Raw genomic sequence first — 18,746 nt, forward strand, 5'->3', positions numbered from 1 at the left:
TTTGATTGTCTTTCATTTAGGGATGTTAGCAGCTGATGATGATCAGTGCCTAGATCCATTTGTTTATAGAGGTTGGAAAACAAGGATATTGTCTGTTTATCTTAAAAAGGAAAAAAATACTTTTACGGAAAGAAACATCCATCTCTTCTATAGTTTGGTTATCTGGTGGTATAGTTTGTTTAGGAAAGACAGGTTAAATGTTTGCTGTTATTTACCAATTCTCAGCATAATAGTTGGTTCACAGGCTCATCTAACAGTAACAAAGTAATAAAAACCAAGCTTTTATTAGATGTCTTTGTGATCCATCAGGGCTCTTCCAGCACATGGCTCAATTTTAAAATCACTTGGAATAATAGTCCCTTTCTGTGGAGTTACTCCAATAGTACAACATATATACATTCATTTGTTTCGTTTTACTTTTCGATTTGGGGGCCACTTTTTATAAATTTACATTTTATTTTGTAAGTATGTAAAATGTTTTGATGCTTTCAAAGTCAAATCTACAAAATAAGACATATTCAAAGTATTGTAGCCCCTATCTCTGCCCGTTAACTGTTTTCCCTTCTTTTCCTGTTCTCCATAGGTAACTAATTTTTAAAAGTATATGGCTTGCCTTTCCATGGTTTGTTTTTTAAGTAGAAGATGTGTGTGTAGACATCTGCAGCCCCCGCTCCTGGGTAAATGAGCGCATGCTGTCCATACCATGTCCTGGAGATCACCCGTAGTAGCATGTAGAGAGGTCCTCACTTAATTTTCCTGCTGCTTCATATTTCCCTGTATGGTGGCACCATAGTTTATCCAGACATTCCTCTGTTAATGGATGTATTAGGCCATTCTTGCACTGCTATAAAGAGATACCTGAGGCTAGGTAATTTATAAAGAAAAGAAGTTTAATTGACTCAAGGTTCCGCAGGCTGTACAGGAAGCGTGGTGCCAGCATCTGCTCAGCTTCTGGGGAGGCTGCAGAAAGCTTTCAGTCATGGCAGAAGGCAGAAGGGGGAACAGTTACACCACGTGGTGAAAGCAGGAGCAAGAGAGTGGGCAGTGTGGGGGAGGGGGGTGCCACACACTTTTAAATGACCAGATCTCCTGTGAACTCAGATCTCATTCATCACCAAGGGGATAGCCCAAGCCATTCATGGGGACCCGCCCTCATGATCCAAACGCCTCCCACCAGGCCCCACCTCCAACACTGGGGATTAGAATTCAACATGAGATTTGGGTGAGGGCGAGTATCGTAACTATATCAATGAATGTTTGCTGTTTTCAGTTTTTGCTATCACAAGTAGTCCTGCTGTGAATGGCCTTGTGCATGTATCTTTGCGTATTTTTGTCAGTGCATCTTTGGGACAGATTCCTGGAAGTGGGATTGCTGGTCAAAGGGTAAAATGCTTATGGAAGTTTGTTAGATACTGCAGATTTCCTCCCGCGGGAGTTGTGTCATTTTGCCATGCCTACCAACAATGTTTGGGAGAGCCTTTTTCTCCATAGCCTTGCCAACAGCATGTGTGGTCAAACTTTTGGATTTGAGTCGATCTAATCAGTGAGAAATGGTGTATCTCCTTGTAAGTTTCATCTGGATTTTCCTTATTGAAAATGAGATAGGACACCTTTCAAATGCAGTCTTCCTGGTCCCCTGGTTGGAACCCAGACATTTTGTTATTTAGAAGCTGTGCACATGATTTGTTGGCACAAGCAGGGCCAAGAACCATTAATGCGTAGTTTTTGAAAACACCTAGTGTAGAGGTTGGTATGAAATAAACCTCCACTCATCAAGTGTAATCTCAAAATGCGAGCGTGAGTCCTTGGAGGGAAGTATGTAGTAATGAAGCTGACTTCAGACTATGGAGCTGGACAAACCTGGGCCAGCCTTCCCTCCACCAGTTGCCAGCGCTTGATCCTGTGAAATTAAATGCCGAGGTTCTGTTTGTTCATCTATAGACTGGGAGTAATCATAGTACCTACCTTTATAGGGTGGATACAAGAATGAAATAGTTGAGTACTTCGCGTAGTGTCTGACGCAAAGTAAGGGCTAAAGAAATGTTTTACTGTTATTATAATTGGAATTAATGAAGAGAATTACTAGGGCTTTGGAGGCTGAAGATCATTATGCCCAGTAAAATCACTACTCCCTCCTGTAAAATGGACTTAGTAGTAGTATAAGAAGGAAGAGAGTCTTTTTTTTCCTTTTCTTTCAATGGATCAGTGAAGTGGTTTTGCTATAGAACTGAATGCCACACTTAGAACTGTGGGGTAGAGAAGAGGAAGAAACTTAGGTGTGGAGAGGACCTGAAACCACCCTAGGAGACCAGCCTTCTGCAGAGGGCAGATGGGGAAGTTACCTCTGGGCTCAGTGAGCCCTCACTGGATGCAGCATTTGCTGTTGCCATGGTACGTGATAGGAAGGTGTGTTCGAGAACTCAGTGAAATGTGAATCTGGTTAGCTGCACAGCAGCCAGTGAAGGCTCAGCCCCATTCTGCCCTCCCAACCTTGGGCCTAAGGCAGGTATTAGTCTCGGGGCAGCATGACCTTGGGTATATTCTGCAGTTGTTTTAGTCCTTTGCAGCCCCTGTACCAAATTCTTGTGTTGATGGTCCTTTTTCCCCCTAATGTCAGACACCGTATTTCCTAACAAGCAAGGCAAACTGGCTGACATTCACAGGAGAAATTCCAGCCCAGGGATCTCACAACTCCTTGGAATCGAAGGTGGTCAGGAAGGGGTTCTCAGACAAGCACAGTGGCCCTTCTCTTTGTGTCTCTCTTAATCATGTGTGTTTAGGGTTGGCTTTATTATTGTTATTAAAAGCTGTTTTCTAGAACTCAGCTTTTAGTGTTTTTGTTTACCTCTACTGTTATGTTTTATTTTGCTTTGTTTTTTGCTTTATGTCTGCCTTTGTAACTCTCAGTCCCTCTATTCTCATTTCTCTGGGCTGACTTTTGTTCTCTTAAGGTTTTTTAGTGTAACATTAACTTCATTTAGTTCCACTTTTCTTTCAGCTAAATGTGTTGAAGACATGTATTAGTGCTTTCCATCTTTCATTTCTAAATATCTTATCATTTCTATTGGAATTCCTCTTTTAGTTTTGAATGACCTTGAAGTATGTTTTACACATTTTCAAAGGTATGGGATTTTATTGCTACAATTTGCATTATTGATTTCTAATTTCATTGCATTACATTTAATAAACAGTGAATGTAACTTGTAGGCTATCATTTTTGAAGAAACTTGTGGGAACTTGATTTATAGCCTAAATCGTGATTAGTTTTTAAGCAGTGTTTCACATATGTTTGGGGGGAAAAATGAGTATTCTGTTTGCTGGGTGCTGAGTTCTTAAAATAGGAATTAGCTCGAGTTGGGTAACTGTGCTGTTCAGATTCTCTTCAGCTTCTAATCCTGCCAAACATACAATCAAAGCAGCTGTGCTGTGCCAGGGTCTAAGACACAGAAATGTCCATTTAGGGCTGATTTGTTTGATGTGACTCACAAAACATACCCAGGCCAAGGAAGACAATGGCTCCTCCATCTTTGCAAGGAAGGTTGATTTGCAGGAATTGAGTTATTTTAATCCCAATTTAATTAGCCTAAAAACCTGGGCTTTGGTTTTCAGTTGATTATCTTGGCTGTCACCATCATGAATAATTGTATTGCATGGTAATTTAAGAGTGGAACTCATAAATATCCTTATGAAGAATGAAAGGTGGAGAAACTAACCATGACCCATGTCCTCACATCCCACTTGAGGTCCCTCGCTCCTGGTGACGTGGCTGTGTGGGCATCACATAACTTCTCTGAGCCTTGATTTTTCATCGGTTATATGGATAGAGTGCCACCTTCCACGTTGATCACAGAGGGCGGTGGTGAGGGTCGACCAAGTACACACAAAGTACTTTGTTAGCCATAAAGAGATCCTCAGATATAAAAGATACACACTGAGAACACCTTGGGAAGAAGTGGTCAGGAGAAGTGGCCTCAATGCGTTTTAACTCTCTCTGTACTCCCTAAGGATCCTGGACATGGTGTGGTTAAGAGGAATTTTAGAGGCCCCTGAAATTCTCCACTGACTTTCTCTTCCTTTCCCGCAGTGCAGAATACAGAAACTGCAGCCATGACCACGCACGTCACCCTGGAAGATGCCCTGTCCAACGTGGACCTGCTTGAAGAGCTTCCCCTCCCTGACCAGCAGCCATGCATCGAGCCCCCGCCTTCCTCCATCATGTACCAGGTAATGGAAATGGCAGATAGCACCAGGGGGCCCAGGAATTCTGGGGATCCCCTAAGAGGGTTTGCCCTGAGGCAGAGGGAGAGGTCTGCATCTAGAAGGTGAAAAGTCGTGAGCTGATGGAGTCCCTTGTGCACTGGTGGAGCTGAGTGTAAGGAACAGATTAGCTACTAAATGTGCTGCAGGACTATTTCCCTCCCACAGGGAAGTCTTGTTGATCTGCTTTGACCCCGAAATACCTTCCTGGCTATTCTTGCTGCTGTACCAACCGAGGTTTTGGCAGCTCTGGCCTCATGAATTAAATATTGCAACTTAGAAACCCCAGAGCCTGCCTGGGTAATTACTTTTCCTTCATGCGTGTGAGGAGGACACTACAACACCCCATAGCAGCTCATGGCTCAGGGAAGCTGGTCACAGTTGTTTGCTTTTGCCTAAGGTAGCAGAGCTTGTGATAAACCACCATCAGATTGTTCCAAACTATGACCCATCAGGGCCGGGAGTCAAGCTTATAGCCCCTTGTCTGGGTGTGCCAGGCCAGATGCCATGTTAAGAAAGCATATGCTAATTTGAAAGTTTTAACTGTGTTTGACCTTTTGATAGTTCTCAGACAGCAAAAGGAGACTAAATATAAATACATAATAAATTCTTAAATTTCTTTCAGTGCATGTATGAAGCACATGCTTGAAGGTTCAGCTCATAAACTTCATTGATTCACATTTCTAACCCAGATTAAAATTTTAATTATAGAAATATCTTTTTTATTATAAGCAATACAAAAAGTACACAAAAAAGTATACAAAAACATATAAATTTTTTCTATAACTATGCCTATATATACCTTTTTTACCAAATATACATATATGTGTTTGTGTATATATACATATATATGTTATTACCAAAAGAAAACCATACTATATTTATTGCTTTATGAGTTGGCTTTTTAACTTAAAATTTATTATGGATATTTTTCCTTGACAATGCCGCAGTACTACCACATTATGCTTAGCCACCTCATGGTACTTAAAAGTCCATTTGTGGATATGCTATTTTTTATATATATATATATTTATATATATATATATATATATATATATATATATATATATAAATGTGTGTATATTTAGCCTTTCACTGTTGCTGGACATTTGGGTTGTTTATAGTTTTTTTAAATCACAAAAAACTGCCACAGTGATTATTCTTGTACCTATATATCCACACCCTTGGGTGAGTATTTCTGGAACTGCCTAATCAAAGCAATGCCCATCTTAACTTTTAGCAGTTATTTGGGCTTGTGGAGTTTAAGCATCTGCTTCTTAAGCTCAGCCGAGTGAACCTGATTACTGATGGGAAGCAGATGGCGGGCCCTGTCATCGCCAGCTCCTGCCCAGTGTGATTGAGAGTAGGACTTTGTGGGGAAGGGGCAAGATGAAAGGTGATGCAGCAGGAGGTCCCCACAGAGAACTTGCATTGTTTGTCAGCAGCAGTTTGCTCCCTGGATGCCCAGCCAACTTGGAACTGTTTTCTAACAACCAAAGTGTTCCTGTCCTCTAATTCCACAGGCTAACTTTGACACGAACTTCGAAGACAGAAATGCATTTGTCACGGGCATTGCAAGGTACATTGAGCAGGCTACAGTTCACTCCAGCATGGTAAGTCTCTGTGATCCACATGTGCAGACATGCTCCCTGCTGGGCTGGCAGGGGTCGTGGGCAGCTTCTCACGCCAGAGGCATGTGCACACCTACTCTAAGAACCCCCTTCCTCAGTCAGAAGCATCTGCTTAAGCCCACTCTTACATTCTGCCCCATCCCCTCTCCGTGCCTAGAAACATACTGTTCCCCTTTATCGTCTGGCTTTGTGAATACTCCTTAACTGTTAGGGCCCAACTGAGTCTCTACTATTCACTTCCCTGAGCTCCTATAGCTTTTTGGGTTAACATGTGATTGGATCCTGCCTTGTTTATAGGTTAATGAATGTGTGGAATTTTGTCTTGAGCAAAGCAAAAGGTTCCTTGAAAAAGGGACATTGGCTTTGGTTTTGGAGTAACAGTTACTCAAAAAAGCTGATGGCCTAAATCACGTGCAAATAGGGTTAGTTCTTATTTTCTCTCCTAGAGTCTGATTCATCTGTGGAGGGCTCCTCCCCTTCTCTATTAGGCTTCCATTGCTTTTATTCTCATGCAGCAATTTAAAGAATTCCAAATTCCGTGTTCATAGACCCTGCCTGTGGCTCCATAGACCTTTGACACTATATGTCTTAGCTCATTTTGTGATGCTATAACAAGGAAACTGCAGACTGGGTAATTTATAATAAGTAGAAGCTTAGGCCGGGTACGGTAGCTCATGCCCCTAACCTCAGCACTTTGGGAGGCTGAGGTAGGAGGATCCCTTGAGCTCAGGAGTTCGAGACCAGCCTGGGCAACATGGCAAGACCCTGTCTCTACAAAAAATTTAAAAATTAGCTGGGTGAGGTGGCGCACACCTATAGTTGCAGCTACGTGGGAGACTCAGGTGGGAGGATCGCTTGAGCCCAGGAGGTTGAGGCTGCAGTGACTTGTGATCATGCCACTGCACTCCAGCCTGGGCAACAGAGCAAGACCCTATCTCAAAAAAAACAAGAGTAGTAGTTTATTGGCTCATGGTTATGGAGGCTGGAAAGTCCAAGATTGAGGGGACAGTATCCAGTGAGAGCCTTCTTATTGCATCATGCCGTGGCAGAAGGCATGACGTGGGTAGGAGAGAGAGGGAAGGGGGCCAAACTCATCCTTTATAAGGAACCCACCCCCATAATAACAGCATTAATTCTTTCATGGGGGTAGAGCCCTCGTGACCTGATCACCTCTTAAAGTACTCACCTCTCAACACTGTTGCACTGGAGGTTTAAGTTTCTAACACATGAACTTTGGGGAACACACTCCAACCATAGCACTGTATCAGTTATTTCCCGTAACCTTGTGTTGACAAACTCTGCTCATTCATTCAGTAAGTATTGTGTCACTGGTGCCCACAGAGGACCGTGTAAATGCTGGAGAGATATGCAAGGACAGATAGGGGCTAGTCCTGATCCTCAGTGAGTCAAGTGGGAAATTGACAAGCTTACCATTTATTGAATGCTTTTTCTATACAGATATTTTAGATGCATTGTCTCATTTGCTCCTCACATCAACCCTGTGAGATAGGTTCTATTGTCATATCCATTTTGCAGATGGGGAAAACTGGAGCCCAGAAAAATTACGTAACTTACTCAGGGTCCTGCAGCTGACAAGTGACAGCTCTAGATCAAGGTCTGCCTGACTACAAAACCTTTGCTCCAGACTATGCCTTACAGACAAACAAAAATATGCAAAGTTAGGGGTAAATGTCATGATAAAAGTTCAAAGTTCTGTGTTTTTGAAGGAACCTTGAGAGAGTCAGAGAAAGCTTGATGAAGGAAGTGGCTTTTGTGTGAGGCCTTGTAGGAGGATAATGATACCTTGTAGACACAGTATACTTTAAAATATATGTAAGGCATTTTCATATATTATATTATTGGGGCTTTATAACAGCCCTGTGACTTGCAAAGTGATCATTATATCCATTTTAGGGATGAGAAAACTGAGGCCTAGAAAAGTTAATAAGCAGGTTGCTCATGATCTCACAACTAGTAAATCACGGGACTGGACCTGAAATCCAGGACTGACTCCCAGTCCTGATCTCTTTCTCCTGTTCCGTGCTGTCTCACACAGTTAGAATTTTACCAGTCCAAGATGAGATGGGGAGAGCACAGCATGTGGAAGAGCCAGTGTGAGCAAAGGCACAGGGCAAGGATTTTCAAGGAGTGACTGGTTTGGACTGTAAAGTACATATAGGGATATTGTTTATAGATTCCCTACAAATAAGGTGTCGGGGCATGGAGGGTGTATTCATTTGCTTGGATACCATAACAAAGTGCTACAGATGAGGTAGCTTAAACAGTAAAAATGTATTTTCTCCCTATTCTGGAGGTTAAAAGTCCAAGATCAGGGTGTCCGTAGGTTTGGTTTTTCCTGAGGTTTCTTTCCTTGGCTTCCAGATGGCTGCTTCTCTCTGCATCCTCACCTGGTCTCTTCTCTGTGTGCACACATCACTGGCACCTTCTTTCTGTGTGTCCAGATTTCCTCTTTTTATAAGGACACCAGTCAGATTGGATCAGGGCCCTCTCTAATGGCCTCATTTTAACTTAATTACCTCTTTAAAGGCCCTATCTCCAAATACAGTCACATTCTGAGGTCCTGTGGGGTTAGGGCTTCAACATATAAATCTGGGGGGCACACAGTCTAGCCCATAACAGAAGGCTTTAGTTTATTTAATAAAAAATTAAAAGCCATGGAAAATCTTTATCCTTAGAAGAGATGTGAACAGAACTCTGTTTGGGGGACAGGTTCCATGTGTTAGTTATATGTAGAATGAGTTGCAAGTAGGAATGGGGCAAATAAATTTGTCAAGATAATTAAAGTTATCTACACTGCAGGTATTCCAGGTCGAATGAGGGTGATGGCACTGGGGTACAGCTAAGAGGATATGGATGTGAGGGACACTGGCTTAGCAGTCAGCTGGAACTGCACTGACTGAGTTCCCAGGAAGACCAGGTCAAGTCACCAACAGGGCAGTCGGAAGGAGGGGCTAGGTTGGAGGGTGATGGTGTTCATTTTCTGTTGCTGCCCTAACAGAGCGTCACAAACTTAGTGGCTTAGAACAACACTGATTTATTTGCTCACAGTTCTGTCAGGTCAGGAGTCTGACATGGGTCTTACTGAGTTAAAATCAGGGTGCCAGCAGGGCCACATTCCTTCTGCAGGCTCCAGGGGAAAGTCTGTTCCCTTGCCTTTTCCACCTTCGAGAGGTGTCTACATTCCTTGACTTGTGGCCCCCAGCCAGCAGTGACATCACTCTGGTCTCTGCCTGCATCTTCAAATCTCCTTCTCTGACTCTTCTGCCTCCCTCTTTTGCTTATGAGTACCTTGTGTTTACACTGGGCTCCCCAGGATAATCCAGAATCACCACCACCACCCCCCTACCCACATTGCAAGGCTCTTAACTTGATCACATCTGTAAACTCCCTCTTTCCCTGTGAAGGAACATATTCACAGGCACCAGGGATTAGGGTGCAGACATCTTTGGGGGACCATTATTCTGCCTACACAGGGAGAGTGTTGATGTGGCTTAGGCATGAGTCATGAGTGGTGTGCAATGCTGACATTCCCGGATAACATCAAAATCTCCCTTCGGTCGACAGTGTCCTCCTCATGCCTTTCCCAGTCTTTCTGGGGTAGCTTCTCAGCAGCAATGTGGGCATATGAGATGCTCATCTTCTTGTATGTCTCCTGCCCCCTACTTGGGCAAGGTGAATCTCTTGAAGGGCAGGATAACCAGAGAAAAGAGGAGGGGAAGTGCGCAAACCACATAATTGACCAACTATATGGAAGAGTTGAAGGTTCTTTGCTGGGGGTCAGATGGGGGCTGAGTGATCACTGAATCTGCCACTACAGAAAATTTGAGCCAGACTCACATTGGGTTTAAGTCGTGGACTTTCAGAATATTAGAAATGTAAAGGACTTTAGAGATCCTTAGTCCTGAAGCTGTCAATGTGGGCTACACAAGAGAATCAACCTGGGGATTGTTTAAAAACACCAATGTCCCACCCCATCCCCAGGGATAAATAGTTAGTTTGGGGCCTGGCTTAGGCATCAAAGTTCCCCAGGTAACTCTAATGTACAACCAGGGCTGAACACCAATGATTCAGGCCAACTCTTTACCTCCAAGTAAGGAAATTAAGACATTAAAAATTAAAAGATGGGCCCAAGAAGAGTGAGGACCAGTACTCAAGTTTCCCCACTCAGGGCTCTTTCCACCGCACAATCCTAACCTCTACATTCCAGCATAATTATATGACAGATCTGGCTGATGGCCAAACTGTCCGCAGGGCAGAGTTCACATTCTTCTTGTTCACTGCGCTGTTCGCAGCACAAAGCACAGAGCCTGGGACCCGTGAGTACCCAGTTAAACATTCACTGAATGCATGAGTTGGAATTACACCTGTTGGCAGGCAGTTCAGTGCTAAAAGTAGACACATGTTCCTTACATGACTGACTGTCACTTCCCCTTTTTGACATGTGTTCTGAGGCAGATGACTGCGGGACCCACAGGCTTGATTGGCTCTCCCTGTTCTCAAGGACAACATGTTACTGATTTTCAAAGTTCTCTAAATTAATCATTGTAAGTGTGACTTGGCAATGACATTTGCTGTTGAAAACAGAACTGTCATAAGTAAATTAATCTGCTATTGTACTAATAAGATATTATGAAATGGTGATATGTGGATTTTAAAATAAAGTTATTTATTTATTTATTTTATTTATTTATTTTGAGATGGAGTCTTGCTCTGTCGCCCAGGCTGGAGTGCAGTGGCGCAATCTCGGCTCACTGCAAGCTCCGCCTTCCGGGTTCATGCCATTCTCCTGCCTCAGCCTCCTGAGTGGCTGGGACTATAGGTGCCCGCCACCATGCCCGGCTACTTTTTTGTATTTTTAGTAGAGGCAGGGTTTCACCGTGTTAGCCAGGATGGTCTCGATCTCCTAACTTCATGATCTGCCTGCCTTGGCCTCCCAAAGTGCTGGGATTACAGGCATAAGGCAACACGCCCGACCTGAAGTTCATTTTTTAATGTAGATACAAACATTTATAAAAAGAGATGGCCTAGTAAAATTCTTTTTTTGTTGACTTTTTTTTCAAGGTGTATTTCCATTTAAAGTGTACAATTCAGTAGTTTTTAGCATATTCACAATGTTACACAGCCATGGCTACTACCTAATTTTCATCACCCCTAAAAGATACCCTGGACCTGTTAGCAATCAATCCCAATTCCTCTCACCCCCCCCACCTCCTGGCAGTCACTAATATACTTTCTGTTTCTATGGATTTGCCTATTTTCATCTAAATAAATAATCCAATATGGGACCTTTTGTGTCTGGCTTCTTTTACTTAGCATAATGTTTTCTTTATTTCTTTTCTTTTCTTTCTCTCTCTCTCTCTCTTTCTCTCTCTCTCTCTCTCTCTCTCTCTCTCTCTCCCTCTCCTTTCCTTTCCTTTTCTTTTCTTTTTTTTCTTTTCTTTCTTTTTTTGAGACAGAGTTTTACTCTTGTTGCCCAGGCTGGAGTGCAATGGCACGGTCTTGGCTCACCACAACCTCCGCCTCCTGGGTTCAAGCGATTCTCCTGCCTCAGCCACCCAAGTAGCTGGGATTACAGGCATGCGCCACCACGCCTGGCTAATTTTGTATTTTTAGTAGAGATGGGGTTTCTCCGTGTTCATCAGGCTGGCCTCGAACTCCCGACCTCAGGTGATCCGCCTGCCTCGGCCTCCCAAAGTGCTGGGATTACAGACGTGAGCCACCATGCCTGACCAGCATAGTGTTTTCAGAGTTCATCCATGTGGCAGCGTGTATCAGTAGTTCATTACTTTGTATTGCCAAATAATTAATTGTATGGATATGCCACATTTTACTTATCCATCCATCCGTTGATGGACACTCAGGTTATTGAGCTATTTTGAATAATGCTGCTATGAATATTTGTGTTACTTGCAAATCTTGAATCTACACATTTTTCTGTGTAGATATTTGTTTTCAGTACTCTTGGGTATACACATACCCAGGAGTTACTGGGTCGAATGGTAAATCTGTGGTTAACATGTTGTAACACTGCCAGATTACTGTCCTGACTCACTTCATAGATTACCAAGAGTATGTGTGTGTGTTCCATTTAATTCTCATAAAATTGTATGAGATTATTATTATCGTGATTTAACAGATGACTAAGTGGAGAATTTTAGGATAAGTGATTTACAGTAGACTAAAGGGCTAATAAGTGATGAAGCTGGTATTTTAGCCCACATGTTTATGTATGTATGTATGTATGTCTGAGGTGGAGTCTCACTCTGTCACCCAGGCTGTGAGTGCAGTGGTGCAATCTAAGCTCACTGCAGCCTCTGCCTCCCGGGCTCATGCAATTCTCCTGCCTCAGCCTCCCGAGTAGCTGAAATTGCAGGCGCCCGCCACCACACCTGGCTAATTTTTGTATTTTTAGTAGAGACGGGGTTTTGCCATTTTGGCCAGGCTCATCTTGAACTCCTGACCTCAGGTGATCCACCCACCTCAGCCTTTCAAAGCGCTAGGATTACACGTGTGAGCCACCATGCCCAGCCTTGAGCCCAGGTATTTGGACCTTGAGTTTAGGTCTCTTTCCACAGTAACACTTCCTCAGTGAGATGAGTCATGACTGTATTTTTTCACATTAGTTTTTCATGCTGTTGTCGGTTTTCCCATCTGCTCTGCTTATTATTAAAAATTGATATTAATCATTTTCCTGCTTATGAGATAGTACATGGGCTCTTATAAAAGTATGAGCATTATAGTGCTGTAGGACTTTTTAAAAAGTGATGCAAAACAATCCAGCCCCACAGAGCACTTGCTATTCATAGCTTGGTGCATGTTGCACTGAAATTTTTTTCAATACGTAATAATGTAATCACCTGACGGGTTTTTCCTGTCCACGGCACAGACAAAACCAATTCACTGAGACAGTGGTATTGCAGTAAAGAAGGAGTTTAATCAATATGAGGCTGCCCACAAAGGAGACAGAGTTACTATGCAAACCAGCCTCCTCAAAAGCGTGGAGATTAGACTTTTTTCCAGGATGGTTTGGTGGGCATGGGGCTAGGAAATGGGTGCTGATTGATTGGGAATGCGGTCATGGAGTGTGGAAAACAGGCTTCATGTGCTGAGGCTGCCTCTGGGTGGGGGCCATTGGACCAGTCGAGTCCCAAAAGTCCAGGTGGAGTCAGTCTGAAGAACTTCTCAAAAGACCAATCTTACATTCTACAATAGTGTTGGTATTAGTAAGAGCAATTGGGGAAGTCCCAAATCTTGTGACCTCCGGCCACGTGACTCCTAAGTAGTAAGGGATTATGGAAAATATGCCTACATCTTAAGCAGAATTCACGCACCTCTCATAATCCTAACCTTGTGGACTTTCATTAGATTTACAAAGGCAGTTTAGTTCTGGAAAGGGCTATTATCTTCCTTGCTTTAAGGTTAAACTGTCAACAAAATTCCTCCCAAAGGTAGCTTAGCCTGCATCCAGGAATGACCAAGGACAGTTTGGAGATTAGAAGCAAGATGGCGTCAACTATGTCAGATTTCTCTCCTGTCATAATCTTTGCAAAGGCAGTTTTGATAATATACTTTCATAACTATTTCTGTTTTGTTTTTTAACCTATCTGCTGTACATACTGTTTTGCTACTTGCTTATTTTCTTGCTAACGTTATATCTGGGTGGCACATAGGTCTCCCCCATTCTTTCTAAGGTAGCCATCCATCTGTTTGGGAAAATGTGGCCTAAGGGTGAGTTCTTCTCAAACTCATTGTGTATGTGAGTCACCTGGGAATTTTGTTGAAATGCAGATTCTTATTACATAGGCCCAGGGAGGGGCCTGAGATTCTGCATTTCCAGTAAGGTCCCCAGGTGATGTCCATGCTGTGGGTCCATGGACCATTCCATAAGCAGTGAGGACCTGGGGGCTTTTGAAGCCTGGTGGCACCCATCTGGTTCCTCCCTGCTGAGGCTGTTTTACCATTTCAGAATGAGATGCTGGAGGAAGGACATGAGTATGCGGTCATGCTGTACACCTGGCGCAGCTGTTCCCGGGCCATTCCCCAGGTGAGACTGTCCTTGCTGTGTGTCTCTTTCCCCTCCAGAGGACATTACTAACCCCGACTTCATCCCCAAACCAGAGAGCTGAGCTATTTTTTTTTTCCACATGGTAGGGAGTAAAGCAGGTCCTCTTATCCAAGGAAGAACCTGGATGACATTCAGAGAGCTTCCCATAAAAGTGATGACATGGACCCATGTCGAGGGACTGAAAACACATTTGTTCAATATATTTTATTTCCAAAGCAGTATATGGTAACTACATGACACCAAAACCACTGCAGAGGGTATGAAGTAAAAAGCAAGATGTTCCCACTGCCTCACCCCAACCACCCAAACCCACCTCCCGCCATAGGATGGCCATGTACACTCTGTGACATACTCTTCTGGATCTTTTTCCTGACACGAATATTATTTTGTAAATTATTATTTACAAAAATGTATTGTTTCATGTTTCTATTGTTCTGCCACTTGCTTTTTTCCCCACTTAATTCTTACTTACTGACTTTTTTCATGTTGACACATACAGATATTTTTATTACCATCAGTGCCATCAGCATGTAATTAGCGGGTCCTATGGCAACAAAGTCAGCAAGCCACAGGTGTGTAAAGAGAAACTATTCCTGCCCCTTCTTCCTAATTCTAGGCCCCAGCAATAAACTACTATTAATGGTTTGGTTTGCATCCTTTCAGATTTTCTATGCCTGTCTTATATATGAGCACACATGCTGTCTTGTTTCACTTAACAAAAATGGGACCTGACTATTCTGTCACTTTTTTCAACTGTTTATGGTGACTTTGTTTCCTGGTTACATAGAATTGTCTCATTCCTTCTAACAGCTCACAGTGATATTATGTGATTGTAGCATATTTTATCCGCTTAATGGTCAACTAGTGGATATTTAGCATGATGCTGCCATTGTAAGACTTTCTAAGCAATAGTGTGAAGAATGTCCCTGTGCTTACCTTGGCTTACTCTTCAGATCCCGTGTATCCATTAGCAGTCTTGGCGTATGCGTTGTGAGGATGTCTGCCATGGCTTTCTAATGTGCACACTGGTGAAAACTGCAGAGTAGGGGAAATGGGCCTGGGTAGGCCTAGGGGAGCTTTGTCCCAGGTGTATCCAGAACAATGGAAAGAACATTTCTCTCTACCTAGAATCCAGCTGGACCCTGCTGGAGTGAGGACAGGGGAAAGACTGAAGGAGGGAGAGCTTGCAGATCAACATGAACATGTCAGTAGCTCACGGACAGGGCACAGAACTGAGAAGAAGGAAGGAGGGTTTTGTTCTTGGGACGAACTGGTTCCTTTCCTGCAGCCAGTGTCTGGGGAGCATTTCTGCCCCCTGCCATCCTGGTGAAGCAGGGGCTACCCAAATCTCCTCTCACCGGGATGAGCAGATCAGTTATAATCCAAAATCAGGTATATTTGAGAGTGAAAAAGAGCCCTATTTTGACCACAGGGCCGCACATGGTGGCTCATGCCTGTAATCCCAGCAATTTAGGAGGCTGAGGTGGGAGGATTGCTTGAGCCCAGGAGTTCAAGACCAGCTTGGGCAACATAGTGAGATGCCATCCCTACACAAACTACAAAAATTCACTGGATGTGGTGGTGCATGCCTGAAGTCCCACCTTCTTGGGAGGCTGAGTTGGGAGGATCACTTGAGCCTGGGAGGTTGAGGTTTCAGTGAGCCATGATCATGACACTGCCCTCTAGTCTGGATGACAGAGCAAGACCCTGTCTCAAAAACAAAATGAAACAAAACAAAAAACAGTAAGAAAACAACAGTTGTGAACCAGGACTGCCTGGGCAAACCAGGATGTGTGTGCCCCTACCGTCCCCCACAGGTGAAATGCAACGAGCAGCCCAACCGAGTAGAGATCTATGAGAAGACAGTGGAGGTGCTGGAGCCGGAGGTCACCAAGCTCATGAAGTTCATGTATTTTCAGGTGAGTGGGGAGGGGCAGTTCTGCATCTGGAGAACTGAAAAGACCCCTAGTCGTCTAATCATTGGGGTCTGCAGTTTTTTTGCCATGTTATTTATTCACTCAGCAAATGTTTTTTGACTGTGCCTTACACACCCCTGAGTGAGCAAGACAGATGAGTCTCCCCGCCCTCGTGATTTTCATCCTAGTGAGTATGTGAGTGTGTTTTGTGTAGGAGGAGAGACAGACAATAAGCAATACACATTAATATTCAGGGAATAATAAATTCTCTGAGTAAAATAACATTTTGAAAAATTCTGGGTGTGCCTGTGATGTGGGTGCTGCTTTAGGGACAGCCTCGCAGGAGGTGGCATTTGAGCTGGGACTCGAGAGAGAGAGACTGACCTGTGGTGACCAGGAGGAAAGGGTTTCAGGCAGAAGGTATCACGGAGGCAAAAGCCTTGAGGCTGAGGCTGGAAGGAGCTTGCTGTGTTTAAGAAATAAAATGAAGGGCCTGGGTGTGAGGGAAATGGGAAGGTGGGGTATGGGTATGCAGCCTGGGCGGCCTTTGGAGGCAGAGAAGCCCAAGTCACATCCCTGGCCCTTTCACTCTCGAACTGTGTGCTTGTGAGTTATTTAACGTCTCTGACACCTTGGGGTTGTTCACCTTGAAAATGACCTGCTTCACAGGTTTATGGTGAGAATAAATGAGGTCTGTTTGTAAAGAGCCAAGTGGGACCCTGGTCAGAGTAGGTTTCACAAATTGCAGCGGCTGTTAGCATCATGGACCTGCCTTCGGGAGCCCAAAATCTTTTTGGGAAGGCAGGGCCAAGAGAGAAGAACTATCCAGAAACTGATTGAGTGTGAAACTGAGAGTCCCCTGATGAGAGGTATTTACAGAAGGGAGGATCTGGAATAATTTAGAACTATGCTGTCTAGTGCCATAGCCATTAGCCACATGTGGGTACTTACCTTAATTAAAAAGTGACAACATGAAAAACATAAAGATTAAAAGCTAAACATGAGTAAAAATAAAATTTTTAAATCAAAGCATGAGGTAGGTTGGAAAAAAATGAAACGAGACACTATGAAAAATTCAGTTCCTCAGTAATCCTAGGCACATTGCAAGTGCTGAGTGGCCTTGTGTGATGGTAGCTGTCGTATTGGACAGTGCATATATGGACCATTTTCATCCTCACAGAGTATAGTTGGACTTAGACTCTGGAAGGAGAAAGTGTGACTTAGTCTTTGAAGGAAAGGACGGACTGGCTGGTTGGGCCTCTCAGGCCTATGGAAGCGGAGTGGAGCTCAAGCGGGGCCATCGTTTCTCTTCCCCATTCCTTCTCTGCTTTCCTTTTCTTCCTCCTCTTTCTTTCTTGTTCTTTCTGGGTTACTACAGTAGCCTTGTTTTGTTGTTGCTGTTCAACTGCCTTTTAAAATGTATGGTACCAGTTTTATAGACATATACTTAACACATTCCATATAATTTGCCCATTTAAAGTGGATAATTTAGCAGTTTTTAATATATTCACAGAATTGTGCATTCATCACCGCAGTCAGTTTTATTTATTTATTTATTTTTGAGACAGAGTCTTGCTCTGTCGCCCAGGCTGAAGTGCAGTGACACTGGCTCGGCTCACTGCAACTTCAGCCTGCTGGTTTCAAGTGATTCTCCTGCCTCCACGTCCCTCCTGAGTAGCTGGGACCACAGGTGTGTGCTACCACACTCAGCTAATTTTGTATTTTTTTTTTTTTTTTTTTAGTAGATATGGGGTTTTTCCATGTTGGCCAGGCTGGTCTCAAACTCCTGGCCTCAAATGATCCACCCACCTTGGTCTCCCAAAGTTCTGGGATTACAGACGTGAGCCATCACACCTGGCCCACAATCAATTTTAGAACATCTTCATTACCCCAAAAAGAAATCCCACACCCTTTGGCCGTCACTCCATAATACCCTCATCTCCGCCCACATCCCAGCCCAAGGCAACCACTAAGCTACTTTATGCCTCCATGGATTTGCCTATTCTGGACATTTCATATAAACTGAATCATACATGTGGTCTTTTGTGTCCATCTGGCTCTTTTCAGTTAGTGTGATGTTTTTAAGGATCATCCATGTTACAGCATGTGTCAGAATTTCATTCCTTTTCAGGACTGAATACTATTCCATTGTATGGATGTACTATATTTTATTTATCCATTCATCAGTTGATGGACTTTGGTTTATTTCCACTTTGGGGCTAGGATGAAGAAACATTGATCATTCATGTGCAAGTTTTTGTGTGGACATATGTTTTCATGTCTCTCGAGTAGAGACCTAGGAGTGGAATTGTTGGGTCAGATGGTAACCCCACCTTTAAGCCTTTAAATACCCCCTTAACTATTCTCTCACTTTTATCTTTGCACCCTACAGTCTGTTCTCCCCACAGCAGCCAATGGGACTCTTTTAAAATATAATTCAGGCCATGTTTTCTGGCCTCAGAACCTCCCATGTCTCCCCAACTCATGCAGTGCCCAAGCCCAAGCCCTCACAAAGGCCTACAAGAGCCAGTGCCCTGGCCTCATCTCTCTGTCTCCTGGTGCACTCACTCCAGTTCAGCCACCCTGGCTTCCTTCCCATCCCTGGAACATGCCTCAGGGCCTTCACACTGACCATTAAGTTACCCCGTATGCCTCTTTTTCCTCCTCTTTCAGCTTCTTTTCCTGAAAGTCACTTCTTGAGGATTCCATCTCTGATCTTCTTCCTTAGAAGGAGAACCCCTCTGAGCCTTTCTCCTCAAGCTTTCCTGCTTTGTTTTTCTCCATAGCACATACCACGTTCTAATAGATCTATGCATTGTTTTCTGTCTTCTCTCATTAGAATGTAAACTCCTAGGC

At 43.6% G+C, this 18,746-nt stretch overlaps 1 protein-coding gene across 20 annotated transcripts in view; it reads left to right on the forward strand.

Moving 5' to 3' along the window:
* The window catches only part of CYFIP2 (cytoplasmic FMR1 interacting protein 2), a 133,283-nt gene that overhangs the window by 15,263 nt on the left and 99,274 nt on the right, over positions 1-18,746 (forward strand). For 12 of the 20 annotated variants that reach the window (XR_012414313.1, XR_012414314.1, XR_012414315.1 and 9 more), the window contains exons 2-5: positions 4,085-4,224; positions 5,781-5,870; positions 13,876-13,953; positions 15,792-15,893. Coding sequence is in view for 17 of the 20 variants with exons in the window: in XM_073994657.1 (XP_073850758.1) it covers positions 4,108-4,224; positions 5,781-5,870; positions 13,876-13,953; positions 15,792-15,893 (387 nt within the window). In the remaining 3 variants the exon portion in view is untranslated. The remainder of the gene's footprint in view (positions 1-4,084; positions 4,225-5,780; positions 5,871-13,875; positions 13,954-15,791; positions 15,894-18,746) is intronic. The other 8 variants (XM_073994659.1, XM_073994663.1, XM_073994667.1 and 5 more) reach the window with 1 other exon arrangement.

The sequence above is a fragment of the Macaca fascicularis genome, chromosome 6 (assembly GCF_037993035.2).
Source record: "Macaca fascicularis isolate 582-1 chromosome 6, T2T-MFA8v1.1".
NCBI classification, from domain to species: Eukaryota; Metazoa; Chordata; class Mammalia; order Primates; family Cercopithecidae; genus Macaca; species Macaca fascicularis.